Source organism: Piliocolobus tephrosceles, chromosome 7 (assembly GCF_002776525.5).
Source record: "Piliocolobus tephrosceles isolate RC106 chromosome 7, ASM277652v3, whole genome shotgun sequence".
Taxonomy (NCBI): domain Eukaryota; kingdom Metazoa; phylum Chordata; class Mammalia; order Primates; family Cercopithecidae; genus Piliocolobus; species Piliocolobus tephrosceles.
This window is the reverse complement of record NC_045440.1, coordinates 56,613,010-56,626,876: the sequence shown is the minus strand read 5'-3', so window position 1 is coordinate 56,626,876 and position 13,867 is coordinate 56,613,010. Positions and strand designations below refer to the sequence as shown.

The 13,867-nt window shown below is 42.4% G+C and overlaps 2 protein-coding genes across 10 annotated transcripts in view; one reads left to right on the top strand and one right to left on the bottom strand.

Moving 5' to 3' along the window:
- TGS1 (trimethylguanosine synthase 1) overlaps positions 1–13,441 on the bottom strand; it is a 51,016-nt gene extending 37,575 nt beyond the window's left edge. For 2 of the 3 annotated variants that reach the window (XM_023190149.3, XM_023190147.3), the window contains exons 1-3: positions 12,871–13,346; positions 3,354–3,418; positions 293–465 (exon numbers count right to left, since the gene is read on the bottom strand). In XM_023190149.3, coding sequence (XP_023045917.1) covers positions 293–465; positions 3,354–3,418; positions 12,871–12,971 — 339 coding nt within the window. In that variant the 5' untranslated portion in view covers positions 12,972–13,346. Of the gene's footprint in view, positions 1–292; positions 466–3,353; positions 3,419–12,870 lie in introns of all 3 variants that reach the window. The other variant, XM_023190146.2, reaches the window with a different exon arrangement.
- Positions 13,188–13,867, top strand: part of TMEM68 (transmembrane protein 68) — a 38,943-nt gene continuing 38,263 nt past the window's right edge. For 3 of the 7 annotated variants that reach the window (XM_023190155.2, XM_023190151.3, XM_031935865.1), the window contains exon 1: positions 13,191–13,324. The gene's annotated coding sequence lies outside the window, so the exon portion shown is untranslated. Of the gene's footprint in view, positions 13,361–13,867 lie in introns of all 7 variants that reach the window. The other 4 variants (XM_023190150.3, XM_026448163.2, XM_023190153.3 and 1 more) reach the window with 3 other exon arrangements.

The following is a 13,867-nucleotide window of genomic DNA, read 5'->3' as shown; positions in this document are numbered from 1 at the left end:
AAGAAAGCAGAATCCAAGTCTATTTTGACATTACATTAAACAAAATACTCTCAAGGTCCCACTATGGGCTTTCAGCTCCACAAACAAGTGACATACCGTCTAAGTTTCCAAGAGGAGGAATAGTCACATGTGGGACATATTACAACTTGCAGTTCTGGTTAATTTATAAATACATACATTTAAAAAGAGGCAGAGAGTGCTGATTGTGAATGCATTTAATCTGATAAAAAGTAATTCCCTGCGATATTTTATAAAGAAAACTGAGAGATAATAAAAGTAAATTAATATTTACCTCAAAATTCTTATGTGCAGATATCCTACCAAATTGAAGTGGCAATCCCATACTTCTCATGAGTTCAGCCTCAGAATCAAGCTCACTTTCATCTAGGCATATGCCTTTGCTGTCACGTGATTCCGCAGTACCACAAGAATAACCACCTTCCTCCTCTTCTGTCGCCTGGTCTCCTATAGATAGCATTTATTAGCTTAGTTTTAAGGAAAACTTAAGAGGCAGGTTTTCTTATTTTCATTTAAAAAAACCCTGAGATCCAGAGTGACTGATTACAGGACCTGCCCAAAACAAAGGTAGGCAAATGTTACAATTTTTTTTTTTTTTATTTTTTAGAGATGGGGGTCTCACAGTACTGCCCAGGTTGGAGTATAACAGCTATTTGCAGATATGATCATAATGCACTAAAAAGCTCTGAACTCCTGGGCTCAGTCAGTTCTCTTGCCTCAGCCTCACAAGCAGCTAGGATTACAGTTGCATGCCATCTTGCCTGGCCTGCAAAGTTACAATTTTTAAAGGAAAAAAAAGAACACAAACCAACAAAAAACAACTGACGGTATGCTGGGCACGGTGGCTCATGCCTGTAATCCTAGTGCTTTGGGAGACTGAGGCAAGCAGATCACTTTAGGTCAGGAGTTTGAGACTAGCCTGGCCAACATGGTGAAAACCCGTTTCTACCAAAAACACAAAAATTAGCTGGGCGTGGTAGCAGGTGCCTGTAATCCCAGCTACTCGGGAAGCTGAGGCAGGATAATTGCTTGAACCTGGGAGCCGGAGGTTGCCGTGAGTCAAGATCGTGCCACTATACCCCAGCCTGGGTGAGAGAGCGAGACTCTGTCTCAAAAAAAAAAAAATAAAAAACAAAACAAAAAGAAACAATTGATGGTAATATGGACTAGTAAAAAAAAAAAGCCAATGAAGAATCAAGAGACAATTTCTCGTTGGGCTCTGCCTGCCACTATTCATCCAGCTGCCCATTTAACTTACGCTTATTGAGCATCTGCTCTACGTTGGGCACTGTGCAAAATACTGAGGATGGAAGGAAGACAACAGGCCACGTAACCCTGGTCTGTGGAGAAAATATTTATATGTTCACATTCTTCACCTGCAAAATTACTGAACAAAGTCAGTGAATTTAAAAATAATGATTTGCGAAGTTATTTTAGGAGGTGTTAACAAGAGCAGGTGAGAATTACGTCTTCATGCCCCTCACAGACAGTTCAATACATCTGGGACTTAGGTTCTGGGATTTTGTGGAAGAGCTGATTTAATGAAAGGATCCTGCTATCAGAAGTCTGAAATCCTGGGGCTGGGCACAGTGGTTTATGGCTCTAATCTCAGCATTTTGAGAGGCTGCTTGAGGCCAGGAGTTTGAGACAATTCTGAGGAACACAGCGAGACCCTGTCTCTACAAAAAAACAAAAAACAATAACAAAACTACCCTGGTGTGGTGGCGCCCATAGTCCCTGCTACTTGGGAGGCTCAGGAGAGAGGAATGCTTAAGCAATCGCCACATGGGCAACAGAGCAAGACCCTCTCTCTCTCTAAAAAAAGAGAAAGGTTTGAAATCCACTGAACTGGAATATTTTTTTCAAGCTCTGTGACTCTAATTCTTATAGAAAAACCATTTATTACAACAAAGTAAGTTTTACTTTACCCTAATATCTAACAGTAATTATACCATTAATGGAACATATGCCATTCAAGTGCTCTATTAACTATTTAAAATTTAGATAACAAAAATCATTTTATATATTAGCATACTCAATTAGCACTGGGCTGCACTCCAGCTTGATGATCTCAGGCAACAGAACAGTAAATCTGACACAGCCAAAATGAAGACTGAAAAAGAGAAATCTCATGTGTGCAAATTCTACTACAAGAGGGAGAAAGATACCTTTCTAAATAATGAAGGGGATCCCACTCGCTACTCCATTCAATATACTTACGAAAGCTCAGGAGACAGCAAAATGGAGAAGATGAGTTAAGTTTTACATTCCTTTCATAGTATGCGTATTTTCTTATGCTTGAGGAGCCTAGTGTTATAGGAACTTTATTTGTATAGCATAGCACGGAAACACAAACTGAACATTCCATCCAGTGATCAACTGAAGAAACAGTAATTTGTTCCATCACCATGAGAGTTAAAGGATTTCCAAAGGTAACTATGACACTGTACTTGGGCTGACTTTGGCTTCTAACTCCATGCTGTAATTTTCTCTGTGTCTAGAAACACAAAAGGCCTATGTGGAAGAACAAATGCAGTAGGGAAGTTTGAGAGACCAAAGTGAGGCTCAACATAAATTATATTTGTTATTTGGGAAAGTTAACCAAGATGACAGTCTCTTTACTTCAGGCAAAAGACTATAGATGTTCATCTGGAATTTTTATCCTGCAGCATTTACCTACATAATACACTTCTGATGAAGTGTATTATGATTAGAATTTACATATTCTAAATTGGAGATGGAGTCTTGCTCTGTTGCCCAGGCTGGAGTGCAGTGGCATGATCTCAGCTCACTGTCAACTCTGCCTCCTGGGTTCAAGGGATTTTCTTGCTTCAGCCTCCAGAGTAGCTGGGATTATAGGTGCCCACCAACATACCGGGATAATTTTTGTAATTTTAGTAGAGACGGGGTTTCACCACGTTGTCCAGGCTGGTCTCGTACTCCTGACCTCAAGTGATCTGCTTGCCTTGGCCTCCCAAAATGCTGGGATTACAGGCATGAGCCACCACATCCAGCCAGAAACCACATATTCTCTACTTTTCAAAGTTTTAAATTCCAGGTTGCTCATATCTAATGGCGGCAACTCAGGAAAGAACACTGCACAGGGCAAAAGAGGCTACATTGTCATCACAGGAGCTATAGAAAAATAAAAGATCTGCTTTCATAGATTCCAGAACCACGTTATAAAAAAAAATAAAAATTGTCTGATTACAGAATTATTTGGCATTTATTTTTATGCTAACAAATCAATACAATATTATAACAAATTACACATAAATAAACACATTATGGCTAATTTCAGCAAAAAAGGATTATATAATTTTATACTATATTACCTGAATTGTCGTCACTGTCTCTGATGTAATAGCCTTTTAATCCCAAATTGTATAATTTTCGATCCCTGCAAAGCAGATTAAGCAGTTCATATTGAAATGAATTAAGCCGTAAGTTTAGAGGGAAAGAAATCTCAAGCCATCATAGATTAATTAATAAAAACCTTATGAAACAGAAAAGCAATCTGCTAACACATTTTCCTCACTCATAACGTAGAGGCAATAATACATTTCTCATGGAGCTGTTGTAAGGACTGCCAGTATATGTAAAATATTTAGCACAATGCTTAACACATGGTAGCATTTATTACTATAACTACTAGTTACTAAAATTAAGGCCAGGCACGGTGGCTCACACCTGTAATCCCAGCACTTTGGGAGGCTGAGGTGGGCAGATCACCTGAGGTCAGGAGTTTGAGACCAGCCTGGCCAACATGGTGAAACCACATCTCTAGTAAAAACACAAAAATTAGCCGGGCGTGATGGCAGGCACCTACAGTCCCAGCTACTTGGGAGGCTGAGGCAGGAGAATTACTTAAATCTGGGAGGCGGAGGTTACAGTGAGCTGAGATCACACCACTGCACTCCAGCCTGGGCAACAAGAGCAAAACTCCATCTCTCAAAAAAAAAAAAAAAAAAAATTAACGGTAATTTTTCCTGGACATTGGGGGAAGAATCTGATATTTCTTTTGATACATAAACAATGGGGTGTTCTCTAAATTTTGTTGTGAGTATAAAACAGTGGAAAGATTTAGCTTACATACACATAAATCAACATGCACACCCTAATCCATTTGCTAATAAGACAAACTATCCATTGTGAATAGTAGACAAGGTATTCATGGTCTGAGCAAAGGTTACCAAAATAAACCTAACAGAATACTTAAAAAAAAGTGAAAGATTTTGCTTTTAATATCTTCCTGACTATAAATTCAGTTGTAATAAACGCCACTGTAACTGCCACAAGAAGGCCAATTGCAAGTGGAAGTTAACATAACTTTTCTAATGGAGCTACAATCAATTTAACTAAATAAAATTCTAGTGTACTTGCTCTATTTCACATCCTCTTGTTTCTTTTTTGGAGATACTATACGAAATGTAAAGTAGGTGGTGACTCAGCAGGATGGTGAACAGGCAAGGGGGTGATGTGCAAACGTGCTTTGGCAGCAACTGGTCCCCAAGAACATGTGCACTGGGGGTGGGGAGCAGGAGCTGCACACGGGGCATCACTGGTCTCCCCAAAAGCACCTGAAGATATAAGGCACTGAGATGTCAGGTGAAGGACAGGACCAGTATGGTTGCAAGTTGGTTACAATGAGCAAATATGTAAATATGTTGAAGATAATGTTAGCCAAGATTCTCCTTGTTGAAGGTTACTTATTTACTTTATTTAATATTTTAAAATTTATTTTAATGTTTTTAAATAAAATTTTTTTAAATAGAAATGAAGATTATTTAAAAACAAGGTGGGCTCAAGACATCATCTGATAGGAAGGCAGGCTAGAAAGAACCCTCAGGTGTTGGGTCAATATTAAAAATATTGTTATAAACTCCCGGCATTTAAGTGTATATACACAGCAGACATAAAAATAGTTTTCAAAAGTGTTATGTATGTGTGTATATATGTACGTGTACACACATATATAGACATATTCATGCATGTGTGTAAAACACACATCTATACAGTGCTCAACTCTCTCTACTAAGAGGGCACAGGAGCAATAAGCACAATGAGCACCCAGCTTTTGGTTTCTAAATACTATTTTCCACTAAAGGAACCAAGTTGCCCTGGAGAAATGACAATTCCAGGTTGGAGCATGAACTGTAAAAGATAAACCTGGGTCATCTTATGCCAGAAGGTTAGGAAGCACTCAACGCTACAAATACCACAAGGACACAGGAGCCACTTTAGAGTTCCCCACTGGCCAAATTAGAGACAGTATCAGCACCAAATTGATGTTAGCAATGGAATATAACCTGTTAGTAAACCAAGAATCTAGATTCCGTGTTAACATAAATGAATAAATACATGGGGAGAGAAGGGAAAGCGCTCCTTACAGAATGCTAACTAATAAATGCAGTAGGAGTGAAGGAGACAGGAACCACTCCTTGTTATCCTTAACAGAGGTACCTGATTCAGGCGGAAGTTATCAAAGAAGGGCAAGGCTTGTGGGTTTACTGGAAAACAGGACACTGATATGACACTGGAATATGCCCCCACAAAATACTGATTAATACAGAGGGAACCATTGTGACTTTACAGTAGAAAACCTGGCATTCAGCAACATCACCCATGGTGGTATACTAGCTACAAAAAGTGCCTCCTGAGGCCACACAGAACTGGGCACAGTCATCATTTCTGTGGCATTCCTGCTAAGACATGACCCAACTATTCCTGATGAAATATCAGACAGACCCAGGTTATGCAAGGTCAGGCCCCATCTCTAGAAAAAACAAAAAAAATTAGCCGGGTGTAGTGCACAGCTAGGGTTCTACCACGGGAGGCTGAGCTGGGAGAAATCACTTGAGCCCAGGAGCTTGAGGCTGCAGTAAGCAATGATCATACCAATGCACTCCAGCCTGTGCAGCAGTGAGTCTCTGACTCAAAAAAAAAAAAAGCCATGCCAGACAAGGTGGCTCATGCCTATAATCCTAGCACTTTGGGAGGCAGAGACGGGTGGATCACTTGAGTCTAAGAATTTGAGACCAGTCTGGCACACACGATGAAACCCTGTCTCTACCAAAAATAACAAAAATTAGCTGGGTGTGGTGGTGTGGGCCTGTAGTTCTGGCAACTTGGGAGGCTGAGGCATGAGAACTGCTTGAACCCAGGAAGTGGAGGTTGCCACTGCACTCCAGCCTGGGCAACAGAGCAAGACTCTGTCTTAAAAAAAAAAAAAAAAGAAAAAAAAGAATACACACGAAATTATTTGTACTGAAAAGCACATGTTTCAGTTCAAAAAGGTTAAATTCAATGGAATTGATAAGATGGTCATTAAACAGTGTTTTAGAAGTCATTCTGATTCAAATCCAATTGTGTATTATTTTCTGGAGGTGTGAGTTGTGAAATCTTCTCAACTTTTTATATTTCATAACTTACATTCTCTCTCTCTTCTCTTTTAGAAGTAGGGCTTCCTAAACGTTAACATCAGTACTCGATCATACTGTGGGCCATGAATTAAGCATGTAGTCTTGGCTGCCATTGACTACAAAATGACTCTCCTTTCCTGGCCTGCATCTCCTACATAGAGCCAGGTATTTTTTTTTAGTGTGCTTCTTGGTCCCACCACAGTGCTAGCCTGTAAGCCTTCTGGAGGATGGGCCCAGCTTAACAGGTCAGGTCCTGAGAAAGTGGCAGAAAGGCCTCTCCTCATGGGTGAGAGGTAAATCAGATGTCCAAGGTTATTACTAGTATGTTCCAAGGCTACTGTTAATTTGAGGCAGAAAGATCAGCAACAAGAGAATACCAGCTCTTAAATTTTTATGAAAACTGTTTCTTACTTAAAACTTTCAAGTATCTCCAAGAGCATTCATCACCAGGAATGATGTATTTCTAATGCCTGGCATTTGAAGAATTTCCATTATGCTTGCTAAGTATTCTCTATAAAGCTGTCTTTGAGTTTGATTAGTGTAACTTAATCCACAGAGCATAATGACTCTGGATGAATTGATGGCCTCAAAAATAGAGAAGATTTGTTGTAATTTCTGGACCTAGCACATGTAAGGACTAAATAAATCTTAACTACTGACTTGAATTATAAAGCAGGAGACCCAAACTGGATTGCAGTAATCCCACCAAGATACTGCTCTCCTTAGAACTCTAAGCAGCCACCTGAATTCTTATCCTCATACCTCTGAATACAGCAATCATCACCATGATGCCTAAGTCATCTTTCTATTGCAGCACCCGACACTTGGGTGGCTGAAATAAATGCTGAATAAAAGATTCTTGGAAATCTCTGAAGTACAAGTAGCAATTCCTCTTTTGCAAAGGGACTGTGAATCAGCTTCATTTTCCTTTAAAAAAATTTTTTTTTGAGACAGTCTCACCCTGTTGCCCAGGTTGGAGTGCAACGGCGTGATCTTGGCTCACTGCAACCTCCACCTCCTAGGTTCAAGCAATTCTCCTGCCTCAGCCTCCCAAGTAACTGGGATTATAGGCGTGCACCACCACGCCCAGCTAATTTTTGTATTTTTAGTAGAAACATTTGTTAAAATGGAAAAGAAAGGCTTTATTTAGGATAACTGTGATAGTAATCAACATAATGGTAGCCGCATGCATGCAATCCCAGCACTCACCATGTTGGCCAGGCTGGTCTCAAACTCTTGACCTCAAATGATCTGCCTGCCTTGGCCTCCCAAAGTGCTGGGATTATAAGCGTGAGCCACTGCACGCGGTTGGATTAATTTTCAAGTAGTAAAATGGAAAGGAAGTCCTTTCTGAAAGTGTTAAAAGGGGATCACAGAAGTAATATGTGACTTGTCCAAGGCCACACAGCTGAGTTTTATAAAAGCAGATAGATATGCTGTCTATAAGGTCACTACTCTTTTAAATTCTGACTCAGGAACCTGTTGGGGGGAAAACATATCAAACAATTTTTTTGTATCCTATATGAAAGACTAGAGATCACCATTAGACACTGTCACATGAGTATGATCAGAGGGAAATACAGACTCTTCAGTTTCCAGAATAGTCCTCTATCTCCGCGAATCTATATTAATGTTAAAGTATCTGAACAGAACACCAGTTGTTCTAGTGACTTTAGATTACTTAAATACCTTAATGAGGGAGATTCAATGAAAATGTGTTTTATGCCAACTGGTAGCATAGTAGAAAGGCTCTCATGTCATACAGATGTGGGGTAGAATTCCAAGGCTGCCATTTACTGGCTATGTGATTTTTTTTAGGCCACTACTGAGACTCTGAGACAGGATCTCATTCCGTCACCCGGACTGGAGTGCAGTGGTACAATCACGGCTCACTGCAGCCTCTACTTCCTGGACTCAGTCTCCAGAATAGTTGGGACTACAGGAGTGCCCCATCATGCCTGGCTAATTTTTTGTATTTTTAGTAGAGATGGGGTTTCGCCATGTTGCCCAGACTGGTCTTGAACTTCTGAGCTCAAGCGATTTGCCTGTCTCAACCTCCTGAAGTACTTGGATTACTGGTGTCGGCCACCACAACCAGCCAAGACTCAATTTTCTACTTGAATAAAGTGAGGATAACAAGACATACCTCATGGGGCTGCTAGAAGGCTTAAACATTTTTTAAATTATTCTGACATTTGTTAAAACGGAAAAGAAAGGCTTTATTTAGGATAACTGTGATAGTAATCAACATAATGGTAGCCGCACGCATGCAATCCCAGCACTTTAGGAGGCCAAGGTGGGCGGATCACTTGATGTCAGGAGCTCGGGACCAGCCTCCAAGGTAAAACTTCATCTCTACTGAAAATACAGAAATTAGCCGGGTATGATGGTGCACTCCTGTAATCCCAGCTCCTTGGGAGGCTGAGGCACGAGAATTGCTTGAACCTGTGAGGTAGAGGTTGCAGTGAGCCGAGATCATGCCAATGCACTCCAGCCTGGGCGACAGAGTGAGACTCTGTCTCAAAAGAGAGAAGAAAAAAAAAAAAAGATAATGGCAATGGAGAGAGAAATTTTGCTTAACTTCAAGTACAGCAAAGACAGGTGAAGATAGCCAATGGGCAGAATTCAGGGGGTGTGGTCAGTGGATGGAAAATTACTGAGGGGAGATATCCAGAGTGGGGGGATTGTTGCTATACCAACAGGATTCTTGCTGAGGGCAGGCCAGAGTGATCAGATACTAAGGGTGGGAAGATTCTTGCCACATGGACTTAGCAGGATTCTAGTTAAAAAACAAACAAACAAACAAAAAACAAAACTAAGGGACTAGGCTGGGTGCAGTGGCTCACACCTGTGATCCCAACACTTTGGGAGGCTGAGGCGGGAAAACTGTTTGTACCCAGGAGTTTCAGATCAGTGTGGGCAATAAGGTGAGATCCCTGTTGCTACAAAAAATTAAAAAATCAGGCAGGTATGGTGGTGCACAGCTGTGGTCCCAGCTATTCAGAAGGCTAAGGTAGGTGGACCGCTTGAGTCAGGGAAGTTGAAGCTGCAGTGAGCCGTGATTGTACCATTGCACTCCAGCCTGGGTGACAAAGTGAGACCCAGTCTCAAAATAAACCTTCAAAGACTAAAAAAAAACAAAACAAACAAACAAAAATACCCAAGAACCACCCCACCTCCACCAAAAAACAAACCAACAAACAAAAAACTAATGGACTTGGAAAGATTCTTGTTAAAACTGGACCAGACAGGTTGAAGACCAGTCCCAAATGACAAGGCCTAATCAAAAGAAGAGCTCACTCAGAGGAGCCTGTGTAAAGTTTGGTTAAGGAGTGCCTCTGTCAGCACAAAATGTAAAACAATTAGTAGTGGCACTTAGTAAGTCATCTAAGGGAGGAGACCACCCCTCATATTGTCTTATGCCCAATTTCTGCCTCCAAAGAAAGAAGTAAAAACTAAAAGGCAGAAACGAAATCCACAAGCAGACAGCCCAGCACCACACTCTGGGCCTAGTAGTTGAAGACTGACCCCTGACCTAATCGGTTATTTGCATAAAAAAGGCACTGTGCAGGTGCCATGGCTCACGTCTGTAATCCCAGCACTTTGGGAGGCCAAGGTGGGTGGATCACAAGATCAGGAGATCGAGACCATCTTGACTAACATGGTGAAACCCCGTCTCTATTAAATATACAAAAAATTAGCTGGGTGTAGTGGCAGGCACCTGTATTCCCAGCTACTTGGGAGGCTGAGGCAGGAGAATGGCATGAACCCAGGGGGCAGAGCTTGCAGTGAGCAGATATCACGCCACTGCACTCAAGCCTAGGCGACAGAGCGAGACTCTGTCTCAAATAAATAAATAAATAAATAAATAAATAAATAAATAAAAGGCAATGAAAAGGACACTGTGAAGACCCCTGTCCAGTTCGGTTCCTTTCTAATTACCGGTGTATGCAGCCCCGGGTCACATACCCTCTGCTTGCTCAATCAATCACGACCCTCTCACGCGGACCCCCTTAGACTTGGGGAGCCCTTAAAAAGGACAGGAATTACTCACTCAGGGAGCTCGGCTCTTGAGACAGGAGTCTTACTGATGCTCCCGGCCAAATAAACCCGTTCCTTCTTTAACTCGGTGTCTGAGGGGTTTTGTCTGCAGCTCTTCCTGCTGCAATCAATCGATCCAGGGGATTTAGTCAATTCTAGTGGATACTTTTAGTCCTCATTTTGCTTGATATTTTGGCAGCTTTCCAATGTTGACTATACCTTCACTGAAACACTTGGTGACAGTGTACTTGTGCTTGTCTGTTTCCTAGTCAATCAATCTCTTCTTGTCTTTAAAAAGTGTTGCAATTCCTCAAAGATAGACCCCACTCCCCCACACTTCATTAATGGGTTCAATTACTATCTAAGGCTAAATGGCTCAAGTTTTTAAAACTAGCCCAGACTTCTCCAGTGCTCCAAATCAATCTATCTAACTGCTTATACTCTTGGTTATCTCACAAGTACCCCCAAATCAAAATATATAAAATCAAACTCATGATCTTATCTTCATTGACCCAAAATAAAACCCATGATTCTCCAGTGATCCCTACCTCAGTGAAAGGCAGCAATACAATTCAATTCCCACCCCCAACAAGTTTTCTCCTATCTTTCCACCTTTCTCCATTTCTACTGCCATCTATCCTAATTCAAGTCACTATAATCTCTTGCCTAAACAATGGTCTTAAGTGGTTCTCTTCCTCCAAACAATCTTCCACGCTGTGGCCTGAGTAGTATTTTAAATATGCAAATCCGATCGCGTCATTCCCCAGCTTAAGGTTTTCCTATAGTCTACAAGTCCTGCAGGTTTTGACCCTTCCCACCGTGCACACCCTATCTTCTTTCTTTCCCAGTCTTTTTTTCTTTTCTTTTCTTTTTTTTTTTTTGGAGGGGGGACAGGCTCTGTCACCCAGGCACGACAATGGCTAACTGCAGCCTGGATCTCCTGGGCTCAAGAGAGCCTCCGGCCTAAGCCTCCCGATTAGCTGGTACTACAAGCATGTGCCACCACATGCTGGCTATTTAAAAAAAAAAAAAAATTTCAGTACAGATGAGGTGTTGTTATGTTGCCCAGGCTAGTCTCCAACTTCTGGGCTCAAGCGATCCTCGCTCCTCGGCCTCCTAAAGTGCTGGGATTATAGGCGTGCACCACCGTGCCCGCCGTCCCTCCCAGCCATTTTGTTCAGTTTGGCAGGCTTTCTTTTGCTCCCTCAAGGCCTTTACTGAGTTCAGCCTGCAGAGAACGCTTCCTCCCACTGAAACTTACCCCAATTTATTCCCGTTAGACCTCTTTGCAAAAGCTACTTCCTCAAAGAAACTTCTGTGACCCTTGGAAAAACTTGTTTTCACAGCACCCTGCACTTCTCTCTCATAGCACTTATAACTATAACCAACCAAGTAATAAAGTAACCAATTGTCTTAATATTGATCTTCTTTGCTAGCAAGTAAACTCAAGACAAGTAGGGACAGAATGTCTTGTACCTCAGTGCCTACCAGCATACTTGATATACAAGAGCACAAAACACATTTTCAGAATGATTGTATGATTACATGCATGCCTGACTAAAAAAGGCTACAATACTTTTTACATTAAATTTAACACGCTTAACTTCTTTTTGCGTTTTCAAATTACTCCACAAAATTACAAGAGAAAAATGAATTCCTTCAAACTTAAAACCTACTATATTAAACTATATTAAAAGTCTATCACATAAAATTCAACTCCACAACATTTAACTCTAACAAAATAAGCATGTGAGATTAATATACCCGTTATAGAGATTCAAGTGGCTTAACTCACGCATTTAATATAAAGAAAACAATTCCTAGAATTCATCTTGATGTTTTTTTCCTGCATACTAGCTCTTTTCCATGTAGGGCAATTTTTACCTGATACAAAGATTTCCCCCAAAATAAAGATATCACAAAAACTGATGTAAATATAGTTGTCTTTTATCTCAACTACTTTGAAGTTTTAATTATGTGCATTTGGGCTTAAGTAGGTTTTCAGGTTTAAAAAAAGACGTTAACCAAAGCAAGTCACTCAACTTTAAACTTTCACTTTATGACATCATATCCACTAGATTTCATTTTACATGTAGCTTTCCCCCAATTTTTAAATGTCCCCTCGATTTACAAATATGAGATGGCATATAGCACCTACGACATTTTTTCATAGCAGCCTAACAAGTAGATGTAGTCCTTCACTTAAAAATTAACGGCAGTGGGCGACCACTCCGTCATGTCTGAGGGTTTTGTTTTTCTTAAACATCACAGTGCCCAAGGGTCAGATGCTCTGGCTGGTTTCAGAGATAAATTACAACCACGTTTGAAATACCTACATTTCTGGGTAATGACTGTGCTAGAAAATGAAGAGATTCTCGTTTCTACTTACTCTACAAATGCCCTGGAGCAAAGGCACAGGATCTTAGAATCCTCCCGCTCCTCAATGAAGAGAAACATTTCCGCCACGCGGCTCCACTTCTCGCAGCACATTTTACCACTTCTGAGGCAGCTCTGCCGTTCGCAGCCCGGGTCGCGCCTGCCCGGCCTCGGCTCGATTACTGGAGACCTAAACCAGGCCTCGCCGGCAAGCCCTGGATGAGAAATTAGGAACTGGACCGGGGCCTTTCACGCCGGGACCTAGCCCGGACGCCGCCGCTGCCGGAAGTGGCTCCAAGCCGCCACCGGAAGGGGCGGGACGACGAGCGGTGTCACCCCCTTCGCGGCCCGGCCTGCAGCCTCCGCTTGACTTCTTCCACACGGGTAGCTTAGGAGGAATCCGCCGCGCAAATCTGTCCGTCCCCTTGGCCACTGAGCCTCCGAAGAGCTTCTGTCGCCGCTCTAGGGTAAAGGAGAGCTGCTCCTGCCCCCGCCTTTCTGAGGTGCGTCGGCCCCCGCACTTCTCCCGCCCGGGCGTCGGGTCTGGCGGGGCTGGGAGCAGCAGAGGCCGCGCGCGTCCAGTCTCCCAGAAGCCGCCTCGGAATCCCCAGTCTCTGCGCGGGCAGGCTCGGCTTCCTGCCGGGCTCCGTCGCCAGAGTGGCTGGGTGTGGAGATCCTTCCTCCTCTGGGTCAAATGAGCTTGCTTTTCCCGCCCCTCTTCTCCCCTCGCGCTCTAAAACCTTCGGTTCGGCGAGTTTCATCCTAACGCATCTGGTGGGGCGAGGCGTCTCTAGCCTCGCTAGAGGCCTCTAGGCTTGCCCATTGACTTCGCTGGTTCCGGGACCCAGGTCGAGCCTCCAGTGTAAAAACCGAGGGGAAGTGTGTGGTGATCCCGAGAGTGTAGGGGGAAGGCCGCGTGGGTAGAGCGTTCGTATCCAGACCGATCAGGCTTGGAATCCTGCTCCTAACCTGTGACCTGGGCAGGCGACTTCACCTTTCTGAGCCTAACT